This window comes from Leucoraja erinacea, chromosome 18 (genome assembly GCF_028641065.1).
Source record: "Leucoraja erinacea ecotype New England chromosome 18, Leri_hhj_1, whole genome shotgun sequence".
In the NCBI taxonomy this organism is placed as follows: Eukaryota; Metazoa; Chordata; class Chondrichthyes; order Rajiformes; family Rajidae; genus Leucoraja; species Leucoraja erinaceus.
The window spans coordinates 22,335,819-22,350,139 of record NC_073394.1 but is presented as its reverse complement, the minus strand read 5'-3'; the positions used below and the strand labels follow the sequence as shown (position 1 = coordinate 22,350,139).

Below are 14,321 nucleotides of genomic sequence, written 5' to 3'. Positions count from 1 at the left end.
AACAAAGGAAGGTCTCAGCATTTGCACCTGGCTCAGAATCGTCCCTGTGTCCATGAGCGTACGCCTCCAGGGATGGTCTTGACAGCCTCGCTCAGCCTCATCAACAAATTCATCATCGAACCTGATGTTCAACTATAGCCATGTCATACAGCACGGAAACAGACCCTTCGGCCTAACTTGTCCAATCCGACCAAGGTGCCCTGTTGACTCTAGTGCCATCAGCCTGTGTTTGGTGCTTATAGAAAATGTAGATAGTGGACACAATTAAATAAAACATTTTATCACTTAGAAAATATTTTAAGCTATGGAAGGTAGTGTAAAGGGTGCAAGTCTGTGAGAGCTTGTGGATGGTATTTTATTATCACACTACAACCTACAGGTCCACCATCGATTCTCTGGCAACTGGTCTGGAACCTTAATTTAATATGGCACAAATTACGAGCGTGCACTTAAAATCCAGTCCTCCCCCCCCACCCCCCAGTGGAGGCCAATTAACCGGATGTTTTCAAGAAAGAGTTAGATTTAGCTCTTCGGACTGAAGGAATTGAGGGATATGGGGGATAAAGCAGGAACGAGGTACTAATTTTAGGTGATCAGCCATGATCTTATTGAATGGTGGTGCTGGCTCAAAGGGCCGAATGGCCTACTCCTGCAACTATTTTTCTATGTTTTTTAAACGGATAATCCAGAAATCCTCTGGAACCAAGGGTGCCGGAAATTCGGTGGTGGACCTGTACTGCCATCAGGAACCAAATATCAGGGTACTAGAATGTAGATGGTTGATTATAATTTATGATTGCTCAGAACTTAAATTCTGTCTTTTTTACTTGACTTCAGTAAGTTCATGTGTTCAAAACCAATAGGAATTTGGCCGTGGAAGCCTCTATCATATGGTTTGTAATCCAATATTCCGTTTCACCTATCAACTCAGTCAGGGTTTGCTAACCAGGATGTAATACATCATTCTGCAGACATAACTGGATGAAATCAAACAAATTGTCAGGCTTATTTACAGTATAACAGTAATGCACACTCGTTGAATCATGCATAGCTTCCAGCACAGTCTCATCATGACCTTGGTTGTGGTTAAAATTAAACCTCAAATGGTCTCTTCAGAGGAAAGAATTAACTTTGGATCAGAGGTGGTTAATTTAATCTGACAGTCTATTCCACTGAATAATTCCATCACATACTGTGTGATTCACAATTGTGAATGTCTACACCAGCTGCTTAGTGGCATACCATTATCACCTATTATTTATCCCAGCGATGGTCTGACCAAGCAAGCCACATGTCCTGTCTATGATTGAGAGATGATTTTTTACTTGGGCAAGTACAAGTCATGTTAGAGAATAGACACAAAAAGCTGGAGTAACTTAGCGGGTCAGACAGCATCGCTGGAGAAAAGGAATAGATGACGTTTTAAAAACATCCTTCTTGATCCTTCTTGAAACGTTGCCCTTTCCCCTGACTCTTAGTCTGAAGAAGGGTCTTGACCCAAAATTGTCATCTATTTCTTTTCTCTAGAGATGTTGTCTGACCCGCGGAGTTACTCTAGCTTTTTGTGTCTATCTTCGGTTTAAACCTGCATCTGCTGTTCCTCCCTACTCATGTCAGAGAATGCCTGGACAAGTTCTTGGACAACTGGATCTAGAAATTAACATTGTCACATTGCCAGGAAATCAATCTTCATACCCGCTATGGTGATATTGGCAAGGCAGGGAACTGGATTTGTGGACTATGTTTCTTTGTTCTTCAAAGTCAAACCCTCTAATTCTTCATGCAACCATTAGAAAGGTAACTGTGTTCCAATTCCAGATTACCCCAAACTTGCCAATGGCAAATTACACTGTATCATTATCACAACGTAAAGTCTTCAGAATTTAAACTTTTAGAAATTCAGCACAGAAACAGGCCCTTTGGCCCACTGAGTCCATGGTGACCAGCGATCACCCTGTACACTAGCACTATCATCATTAGAGGTTTTATTGCTTTCCTGCTTTATAATCTTTTAAAATATACTAGACTAAGTGGGACCCGTTGGGTCCCATGTTCACACAGGAGGGCTGGTCCCCAAACGCAATATTCTACCTCTCCACCAATTCCAATATTGGTGGCCAGTGAGGGGGGAGGGGGGGCTTTCTGGAGCGCTAGTATAGGTACTGTGGGCTGAAGGGACTGGTTTCCAGAGGGCTAGTATGGACATTGTGGGCCAAATGGATTCTTGGGGTGGCAGCTCAGTCACTCAAGCCTGATGTGCTGGCAGCTCACTCACAGCTGGTGGGCTGGCAGTTGACTCACGGCTATTCCTTGAAATTCTATTTCAAGCAGGGTGCAAGGCCACCAAATTCAAGTGCAATTTCTTATCACTTCAAGCAGGGTGCAAGGCCACCACATTCAAATGCAGTTTCATACCATTTCAAGCAGGGTGAAATCACCATAAAACCACCATAAAACCACACAAAACACCACATAAACACCACATAAACACCACACTCACAGTTCAGTAGACATTCAGTGTGTTGAGTTGATTCAAAGCTCAGACAGTCGTGACCTCTCTCTCCCCATCTTGCAGAGACTGAGCCACACCCACACTTCCGGGTTTTATAATCCCTCCCCCTTCCCACCGGAAGGGGCATGGCCTTCATGGCGTGATTGACAGTAGATTCTCAACATTTTTTAAACACTAATAACACTTTTATTTTTCATTGATGGGAAGAATCCTCTGCACCTGATGAGCGGAGGGGGGCGGAGTAAGGGCCAAAAATCACAGCCGTAAGTGGTAGCGTTTATCTAACATCAATATACAGTGCAAACAGGAAGTTGTCAAGTTTAGACTTTTAATCATTTGCCATTTCAAACCAACCACCACCAACCATTTGCTGTGCTTTATTTCAAACCAACCACCACCAACCATTTGTTGTGCTTTTTCAAACCAACCACATTTTCAAACCATATTAAGGGCACTCAAGGTCAGTAAAACCACACTCACAGTTTAGTAAACATGTGTTCAGTGTTATTCACAGCTCAGACTGAGACGTGACCCTCTCGCCCACCCATCTTGCAGAGACTGACTGAGGCACTCAACACTACCGGGTTTTATAGTCCCTCCGGAAGGGGCGTGGCCTTCAGGAGAGAGAATCTCAACATTTTTTAAACACTAATAACTCTTTTATTTTTAATCGATGGGAAAAATCCTCTTGTCCTGCGCAGCGCAGAGTTTGATGGGAATTAACTTGAAAGTAATACTTGGCAAATCATAAGTTCATAGGTTCATCTCATAGTAGCAGAAGTTGGCTATTCGGCTCAATGCGTCTACTCCGCCACTCAATCACGGTATGACCAATCTTTCACTCTCAATCTCATTGTCCTGCCCTCCTTGTAAACCTTGATACCCTCACTAATCAAGTTTCTGTCAATCTCTGCCTGAAAAATACCCAATGGCAGCCTCTGTAGCAATGAGTTCATCAGATTCACCATCTTCTCACTAAAGAAATTCCTTCTCATCTCCTTTCTAAAGGTACGTCCTTTTATTCTGAGGTTGTGCCCTTGGTCCTAGATTCTCCCGCTACTAGAAAAATTCTATCCACATCCACTCTATCCAGGTCATTCATTAAATGACCTTCTTCCATTCAGAATCCTCCAATAGTTACAGAGGGAAAATGTTCACAGCAGATGTGCTGAATATTCAGCAATTTAGCATGATGCCTGACCAACACTGTTTAAATCCATGGTATTTGTTGAAAATCACAGATCAAGATGCTTTCTGAAGTTTAGATGGGTTAGGACTTTACCACAACTTGCTGGTCAAAAGACCAAAACTGTAGTATATTGCCATTAACAGATCATGTATAAAATTATTAGTTTTAGTTTAGTTTATTGTCACGTGTACCGAGGCACAGTGAAAAGCTTTTTGTCGCATTCTAACCAGTCAGCGGAGACAGATTATACATGATGACGATCAAGCCGTCCACAGTGTACAGATACATGATAAAGGGAATAATATTTAGTGCAAGATAAAGTCCAGTAGAGTTCAAGTATTTCAGGTATATGCAGAATAGGTGATGTTTGTTTAGCAATAGTCTTAAACAATATCAGCAGGTTCAATTTCTTTTTAAATTCTTTCATTCTTTAAGTATCTGTGCTAACCATTCAAGAACACCTCTCATAATTTGTACACACTCTGAACTTTTTGGGCACAATATCTATCTAATAAAGTCCACTTCCAATATTGGGGTTTTATTCTTTTGGTCTTTAATATTATCCTGAAGAAACTGCACATAGTATTTTTGATCTTAATGAGACGGTGCTGATTTTTATACATATATATGACAAATTTGCAAAAGCAAGACAACCACTGAATTTGTCAATGTAACATTTTCAGGGTAAATTATATATTTTGGCAAAATCAGCTCAGCAGATGGCATCACCACAGTTAAAACCACCTTTAATTATTTCACTGAAACACATACACATCACATGTTGCATCACTCATGGTAAACAAATAGTCTGGTTATAATGTTATTACTAGAATTGTGTCAAATACGTGCTTCCCTTTCAACTTTTGAAAACTTAAAAACAGCTCAATAAACTTCCAGTCTTTCCATATTTGATTGCGGTAGTTGCATTGGAGAAACCAGTTGAACTGCTCGAGGTGTGCACATCTGCACAGATGTGGCAGGTAGTTAGTGCAACAACATCATGATAGTGGGATCATGACTGATGCGTGCACATATTTCATTGAGTTGTGTACACATTAGCAATAATTTTTCCATTTCTTATCTTTGCAAAAATAAAAATTTTAATGGATGCATTTGACACAACAATAGTTAACGCACATGGATCATTGCAAACAGTGCTTTTTTTCTTATGATGAACAAAAGATGATTTATATAGTAAATTAAAAAAAATAGTAAGTGTTTAAAAATGATTTAAAAAAAAACTCCAGCAGTTACAAGTCTTAGGTTCAAACGTATGCTTCAATGCACCAAAGATTCAAAATTCTGTGTGTACACAACATTTTTTTTAAGGGCAAATTATTTGGGAAATGAACTGGAGAATGTTCACAGTCCATGGTTTCTTGGAAACAGAACAAATTGTTCAGGCATGCATGCTATGTCTGTCTGAGTGATTGTAAATGTGTTTGCTATACTGGGCTGCATTTGTGATTGTGGTGTATGCCCACAAAACCTGCTTCTTATCATATTCAAAAGAAGCATTTTTAAACAGGATGCCATGTCATCTAGAGATGATTCTTGTGATAGAGGCGGCATGTGGATTGAGAAACACTCTTCTACCACTTGAATAATGACATCTATAAATGTAGCACCTCTGAATTCAACTCAACACAAATAGATAGAGTGGTAAAAGAGGTATATGGAATGCTTGAATTGGTTGGGGCATTGAGTATCAGAGTTAGGAAATCCTGATGCAGCTTTATAGGACTCTGGTTGGATCTCTTTTGGAGTATTACGTGCAGTTCTGATCGCCACACCACAGGAACTGGGGCGATCAGTTTTGTAGATTTAGAGACGGTGCAGATTTGGAGAGGGTGAAGAAGAAACATAGAAACATGGAAAATAGGTGCAGGAGTAGGCCATTCAGCCCTTCGAACCTGCACCGCCATTCAATATGATCATGGCTGATCATCCAACAGTATCCTGTACCTGCCTTCTCTCCATACCCCCTGATCCATTTAGCCACAAGGGCCACATCTAATTCCCTCTTAAATATAGCCAATGAACTGGCCTCAACTACTTTCTGTGACAGAGAATTCCAGAGACTCACCACTCTCTGTGTGAAAAATGTTTTCCTCATCTCGGTCCTAAAAGATTTCCCCCTTATCCTTAAACTGTGACCCCTTGTTCTGGACTTCCCCAACATCGGGAATAATCTTCCTGCATCTAGCCTATCCAACCCCTTAAGAATTTTGTAAGTTTCTATAAGATCCCCCCTCAGAACAGAATGCTGCCTGGATTAGCTGTACGGGGTTGGACAGATGGTTTTCTCTGGAACACCAGAGGTTGAGGGAAAACCTGATACAAGTATATCAAATTTTAAGAGGTATAGATAGGGTAGACAGTCAGAACCTTTTTCCCCAGGGTGGAAATATCAAAGACTAGAAGGCAGAGGCTTAAAGTGAGAGGGACAAAGTTTAAAGGACATGTGCAGGGCAAGTTATTTACATACTGGGTGGTGAGTGCCTGGAATGCATTGCTGGGGGCGGTGGTGTCGGCAGTTACTATAGTGGCTTTCAAGTGATTTGGACTGACGCATGGATCTGCAGGCAATGGGGATAGATGGATTATGTACAGGCCGAAAAGAGTTGTTCGTGGCATTGTGTTCAGCACGGACATTGTGGGCTGAAGGGCCTGTTCCTATGCTGTACTGCTCTAGGCTCTATGTTTGGACATTGGCAAAAGCAATACCAGCATTTTATACCCGAGAAAACGAGAGGGACCAATATGACTCTAATGTGTAGTTTTAGTAACTTTGTTGGCGCCTGAAATGTGCCGACTCTTTTGTGTACTTTGTGTGTTGCATTTAAAAAAATTAATTTCACTGTGACATGTGACAATAAAGTATAATTGAATCATTAGACTTGAACTGAAGTTCTCCCTCATTTTAACATGTTAACATTACAGTGTGGTTCTCTTCATTAGACTCGATGATTGATCCAACAGGTCCTGCAATTCAGAACATAAAACATATTTCTTCCGATTATCTCCTGCACAAACCCACGTTTCATGAATTTTGCATAAAACATGTCAAACCATACTGCGGTGGGCAAGGAGTGCAGAACCTGGCTGGGAATTGAAAGAGGTTTCACGGGTCCCGACCAGGTTTAAAAAAAGTTCATTAGAAGGGGGAAGAATTCTGCTTTGAGTTGGAAGGAAGAAAGAAGAGAGACTTACAGGAAAGACTTCATATCTAACCCTCGATTACGGAGCTGTCCCATGACGTAGTCCCAGCTCCCGGGATTGGAACGGCTGCGTCCGCCTGCCGTGCGACTGCGCGTGCCTGCTGTACAGCCCGCCCTTTGCTGGGCTCTGTAGGGAGACCGGCTGCCCGAGGTTGACTGTTGCTGGAACTGAAGCTGCCCGAGGCTCTGGCTGGTGGCAGGCTGGTGGTGGGTAGGTCTATGCTGCTGCAATGGCTGCTGGAGGCTCTGCTGCCTCTGCAGCGTCCGAGGTCGTGGGCATTTCGACGGCTGGTCCCCTGGCGGAGTGGATATGTGTTCTAGCGTGGAGGCTGCTGACAAAGACGGCTCATCCAAGCTAACAGAACAGCGGGGGGGCCAGAAGGAAAGAGCGGAAAGATAGAGTAAAGGGAGAAAAACACAAAGCAAAGCAGAGTTAGCCAACCTGCAGTGAAGTCCATCTATGCGTCTCGAGTGTGTTGGACGCCTGGTTTTGGACTCATAGATCATTAACACATAGTTACTGACAAGTAAGCATCTTTTCCTTATCACCACACAATTACAACACAGCATTAGTAACTCTGATTTCAATTATACTTATTCTCCCTCCTGCCTCATCACACAATGCATTAGGTTTTCACTGGTTATTAGAACACAGCAAGGTTCCTCAAAAAAGCACCTTGAGGTATATGGAGCTCAGGGTTACTAGAAAAAAAGCTGTTTCAGGAAGGCAGGCGATCAGCATTAGGATTAAAATAGTTAGGACGTTAGACAGCTAAACCTCGGAGTCACAAACATTTATTTACAGAAATGACTTGTTGCGAGCACATTTGCACACAGGTAAGGCAAATGGAAATCAATGCGTCTCCAGAGTCTTACTATTCGGCATGTAGAGTTGCTCATTCCTGTCATTAAGCGTCTCAAGCATGTGGCTTTTCTGGACAATACAATGGCATCTGTGTTAATGTTACATGTAGGGAGAAAACCTGTGTAATTAGGGCAAGATTGAACAGGTCTTAATATCCTTAGTGTGGCTGTACAAAGAGATCAATGACAACAGAATATAAATTAGAGAGAGAGAAAAAGATATATGTAGACAGTTAACTGCTGTTTTTCAGAGGATGTTTGACCTTTGGTTTTTCCCTATTAATGGAAATAGTATTTTGAAAATGAGTGTTAATACCTTATTTTTCAAAGGTCTTTTAATACCTGTGGAAGATATAAGGTTTAAAAAGAAAGTCAGTGTTTGAATTTGAAGACTCTTTGACCCACTTAAGTATTTATTAGAGAAGAACCTATATTCGCTCAAGGGAATTGATCTCCCTGCAAAGCATGCCTTGTTATAACTAATGCAATGAGCTTCAATTGCATATATTCTCTTCAGCTTGGTTGTTTTCACGTGAGCTCAGAAACATTCCACTGTTATTCATAATTGAATAATGCTGACTGTCATATTTTAACACCACATTACTTTGGCATCTCAGAGTGGTGAGAGATACACGTACAATTCCAGTTTACTTGAGAAGATGAGAACGACTCATATATTAATTTTAGGAATAACTGTTGGAATGATATATATAAATAAAAGGATACAGAAAGTTCCAGCCAACACATTCTACTCCCAGTGGTCAAGGGCAAAGGTGACAAGAAATGAAACACCTTCCATTTCAGGCATCGTACATACTCAGTGGGACTTTGTTACATTCCAAAGTGAAACAGTCAATAAAACCCAATTGCTCAAGAGCATCTCTATTGCAACAAGTTTTTACAGTAAATAAATTAATATCATAAAAAGTCTCGCAGCAGGAAGGCAGAGCAGTAATCGTTCTACCATCCATCGTATGACTTAAACCCTGTCCTATCCTCTATTTAAGATTTGGTTTTGTGTTTGTACGGGTTTATCAGTGCAGGATGGGACAAACAGTGCAATAGTGTGTGAATATGTTAAAGTAATAGAATTAAATATTTAAACTAAAAAGATCAAAGAATTGTTACACCATTACTATGTTCAACAAGAAACAATCCACCATTTGATTAATTAAGAACTGCAGAATTGTTTATCAATTATTGACGATGATTATCTAATGCTGTAATGTCTGCTTCCCATACATGAACGTTTATAAATTTGCCTCAAACATAAATATCTGATTTTGAATTAATATTTCTTAAATTGGGCACACCATTGTTGGAAATCCCTTCCTTTCATTTCCCACACAGCTTCTCAACTGACTGAAAGCATCTGCAAAAGTATTAGAAGACACTCAAAATGTTTGCAAGATCACACACGGACACTTTTAATATCAATTTTCATGAAGATCTGCAGTAAGCAGTGTCTCCAAAGCCAGAGCGTGCAACAAAGATTAGTTGCTCAATAAATGGTGTGTGTTGGAGGAGTACATTGCAATTGGCCTATTGAGACTCATTTCAGCTCTGAAATGTTATAAAACTGACAGAACTATAAAGTCAGATTTCGGTTACTGCTGCAACAATGTACTGGTTTTGTATTTTAGGGTGCCAAATATTGATTATCAAATTTAAATTTGGTGTTCACAAAGCTCTTTATAATTTCCAACGCTTTAAGGCAAAGTAAACATCAGTGACCCACTCACAAAACAACTTTTCATCCAAACACGCACACACTTTAAATTCTGGTAGTGAAATAGAGTGACATTCATCAGGCATGTTCTTGCTTGCCTCTAGTACTTAAAACAGTGCAGATATGAGAGAGATGATAATAACCAACAACTCACAAAGCAGCACTAAGTTTGATGGGGGATTAATGTGGCACTGAATGGCAATTATACACATGGGTTGGATAGAATGTTAATATCAAAATGGAGGACACACACATTACATTCTGGACCTTTCATGTAAATGCAGTAATAAATGTGTGAAATTGTTAACAGAAAGCCCTGTGCTGCCAGGACCACATATATTTATACAAATCCTCTCAGTCATTCAGCGACAAGAGACTGCCCTTGTCTTCCTCTACTGCCAGAGTGAAGCAACACGCAAACTGGAACACACACCCAAACACTGAACCCTTCCCCCTGTTCTCTTCTTTCCACCATCCCTCCCTCTGGTTCCATTTTTCATTCCCCACCTTCAAAACTTATCTGATTCCATTACTTGCAGCCTTTTGTCTTCTCCACTTATCACCTCCACCTTCGTTACCATCTCAACCCTTCGTTCCACAACTTGACTCATGTGCCAATCCGCCCTTTCCTGGATCCACCTATCACTGACCAACTCCTGCCACTCCCCCTTTCCTACCAGCTACCTCCTCTCCACTCCAGCATTGAAGAAGATGCCACCTGATCTGCTGACATCCCCCAGTTAGTTTTTTCTTCCCAGTTATATATTGGACCAATTTCTGGAGTGCAAGATTTATCAGGAGCTGGTCTTAAGGTTGCAATGGTATGTTTAAATGTATAAGATTCCAACACAATTGTAAATTGCCTTTTTTGATATCAGAAATCACTTGAACATACAAGAAAATAACAAAGGGTATATAAGTCTGTCTATAAGTTTACAGATTGTTAGAGGTGTAGAAAATGTCATCCCAACTGAGCTACAAGACACAAGAGTGTTTCAGTCTGAAATAAATACACTAAAAAAGGGTAATGAGCTTCACTTAATTCCTTAGAGATTTATTAATGTTTCTAAAATCATTATCCAGAGAAAGCCACCTTACTGTGAGCACAAGCTTCAGAACAAGTCATCCCACACTGATAGGCTGCTTGAGATTCTCACTTCCTTTGGGATCGCACTTTATATTTTTTAAGAGTACAGCCATTATAGTAAAAAAAAATCGATACATAAATCCATCACTCAAATTGGACTCTCAATCTACCTTTGCATTGATGTTTTGCTATAATATATAATACGCTCAAAGTTATTTTACGCCAATAACAAAACACTACAAGATGTTGAGAAGCAATAGAAAAAATGAAAGAGATGATTGCAACAACATATTTTAGCAATGAGCAGTATAAGGTGGAAGAAGGTAGCAAGAGAGAGATTCAATGAAAATCTTCCTGGGACCAAAGTCAAGGAAGCCAGAGGCCATGGTACCACTATATTATATAGTGGCAGAAGATGAAGAGTCGACCAGAGCAGATGGGTAGGCTGGAGAAGAGCGAAGAGAAAGGATCTGTTGAAGACGAGGAAGTATTGGTAAACAACAAAATGGACGGAGATAGGTGGGTTAGAAGATAAGAAGTGAATAGTACTGTACTGTCCATGACAGAGAACAAAGTGTTGATAAAGGAAACAGCTTGAGGCAAAAGAGTATTAAGAAGCTTAAGATAACAAAGAGTACACTTCAATAGCTGAGATATGGCAGAACCAAGGTTGGATGCACCTCAATTAACTGAGCTGGATGAAAGCAATCTTGACCAAATGTTAGGCTTGAAGCTCAGCTTATGGTTGAACTCAGGTGTTAGAAAGCAGGTAACAACAGGACAACGAAGTTGAGGATAAAATTACATGTGTTTTGGAAGTCAAACGTACCTTTACCTTAGCCACATGTTCAGCTAAAATGTATTCTATTTCCTCAGATAGATACAAAAAGTTGGAGTAACTCAGCGGGTCAGACAGCATCTCTGGAGAAAAGGAATAGGTGATTTTTCGGAAATGTCACCCATTCCTTCTCTCCAGAGATGCTGTCTGACCCGTTGAGTTACTCCAGCTTTTTGTGTCTATCTTCGGTGTAAACCAGCATCTGAAGTTCCTTCCTACATATTCTAATTCCTTCCTGACTTAATTGAACTGCAGGTAAGCAACCTGAAACTGTAGTGGCCGACATAGAGAGATCTATCAACTAACCTAAGGAAGCTTGTCACACTTATTATTGATGATGTTGTTGAAGGAAATATTTGCAAATGAGGAAGCAGAGTTCAGAAAATAATTCTAAGATGACCACAGGAGAACATGTCTGTGGATGCAAACATTCTAAGAGAAAGGATTGTATCAAATATAGACAACAAACACATCACAGATTGGCAGAAAATACTAGCAAAAAAACACAGCCATGAGTTCCCGCAGATAAGCAAGGAGATTCTTAAATAAGTAAAGCAAATTTACAAACTAGATGAAAAACTGGAAGTATCAATTTAATTGGCAACTGGAAATGATGATTAATATACAAGGCAATATCCCCTTTAAAACTATTTTTTACTATGGATTCATCTGCACAGCCAGTCAAACAGCGATTCCCTGTCACAACAACCACCTCTGGCTGCACCATGAGCATCAGGATTCTCCAGACCTTCGGGCCAAAACAATGCAGTGCATACATACAAAAGATGCTGGAAGTCACATTTGGGTTCCTCTAATATCTTGTTCAGTCACACACTGAGCCACATGCCGGATACAATTTGGATACACAAATCATTAGCATAACCCCATTCATCTGAACGAGTTTGCTAACCTTCACTGATAAAGAGGACAGTCTTTGTTTTTGTAACTTTATTTTAATGGAGAGTAATAGTTTAGAGATATAGCCTGGAAACAGGCCCTTCGGCCCACTTAGTCCTGCTGACCATCTATCACTGGCTCTACATTATCCCACTTTCTCATCCTGCACACTAGGGGCAATTTACAGAAACCAATTAACCCTCGAACCTGCACGTCTTTGGAATGTGGGAGGAAACCGAAGCACCTGGAAAAAAATCCATGTGGTCTCAAGGAGAACTTGCAAACTCTGTACAGACAGCACCCAAAGTCAGGATTGAAACTGGGTCTCTGGAACTGTAAGGCTGTGGCTCTATTGGTGCATCATTATGCTCCCCTAAATGGAATGTTTTTAGTTAATTTACACTTTAGAATCAAACCATCCACAGTGTAAAGATACAGGATGAGAGTTCAAGATAAAGTCCAATAAAGTTTGATTAAAGATAGTCCTATATTTTAGTATGAATGCATACAGTATAACAGCTTTTAATCCTTTGCCCCCCCCCTTGTTCCTGTGCTGTACTGTTGTAAGTTAAGGTGTAAAAGGAACAACAACTATTAAAGGAACTTAACAGACATCAGCCAATGTTGCTTTGTGCTGTCAGGAAGTGGCGTCAGATATCTTTAGTGCCTATAATAAAATAAAATAATCCCTCCTGGGATAAATAAAGTCCATTCGTAATCACTTGTTTTCTTTCTACCCATTTGTTCCTGGAAGGTCAAGTCAGGCTCTGAACTTTCTACGATTCGCGAGTGTAAGAGCAACCACAACTCTGTGAAACTGTAAACATACTGGCAACCAAGTGATTGTTCCTGACAGCACATTCATATTGCATTCATTGTTGTAGAGCCAAATTAAGATGATGAATGTGCTGTCTGGAACAATCACTTGGTTGCCTTTATGTTTACAGTTTCACAGAGTTCTTGTGTTAAGGTTTAAAAGGAACAGGAACTATTAACATAACATGTTTGGAAAAAAATAATGGAATGGGAACTTACTGGACTGATGTCAGCAGTTCCCATTGGAACCACTGGACCTATAGCTGTTCATTCTTACGTCTTGGATGTACATGCATGGACTGTCACATGGGAGTCTGAATGTTAGACCAATGAACAACACTGTGAATGCCAGTACACTCTGTGGCTTCACATGGATCTCAATGGTGGAGCCCAATATCGTTCCCCAGACCTGGTCGGACTAGAGTCGGTTCATATACATTATTGATTTAATTACTTTATTCTCAGTAATATTTTGAAAAAAAGTTAACTTTCTCGACATCTTTGACAGGAGTCAAAGCTCTGTTACTAACTTCATCTTTGGGCTCTTAGGGCTAACGGAATCAAGGGATATGGGGAGAAAGCAGGAATGCGGTACTGATTTTGGATAATCAGCCATGATCATATTGAATGGCGGTGCTGGCTCGGAGAGCCGGATGACCTACTCCTGCACCTATTTTCTATGTTTCTATGTTTCTCTCCAAGGAGGCACTCTGAGAGAGGATTTCTAACTACACCACCTGAGGACTAGCTGTTGCCGAGACTTCGCCATACAACTCAGATTGTGGAAATCCTGCATTAAAATAGGTAAAGGATGTGTTTTGATGAAACCATTATAATTCTGTCATGGGATATTGATAGAGTGATTGGGCTAATAGATTTTAAATTGGGCAACTGCGAGGTCACGGAGTTAGGCAAGAGGAATCAAAAGGGGGATTATTATCTAAATAGTGAGAGACTGCAATTGAGGACACACTTGGAACAACTGTGCAATTGTGCCTGTCAGTTGAAACGGAGGTGTGTAGGAATTTGTTTCTCTCAGTGGGTAGTGAATGTCAGATCTTTCATTGGATAATGTAGATAAATATTTGAAATGTTGACGATTTGGGGAAATGGCACAGAAGAGGAGGTGAGGCCAGCACAGATCAGCCATGATGATATTTATTGGTGG

At 40.5% G+C, this 14,321-nt stretch overlaps 1 protein-coding gene across 3 annotated transcripts in view; it reads right to left on the bottom strand.

Moving 5' to 3' along the window:
• syt7a (synaptotagmin VIIa) overlaps positions 1–14,321 on the bottom strand; it is a 383,396-nt gene that overhangs the window by 62,936 nt on the left and 306,139 nt on the right. For 2 of the 3 annotated variants that reach the window (XM_055649546.1, XM_055649547.1), the window contains one exon: positions 6,915–7,277. The exons of the other annotated variant lie outside the window; for it this stretch is intronic. In XM_055649546.1, the coding sequence (XP_055505521.1) occupies positions 6,915–7,277 (363 nt within the window). The remainder of the gene's footprint in view (positions 1–6,914; positions 7,278–14,321) is intronic. 3 annotated transcript variants of the gene reach the window in all.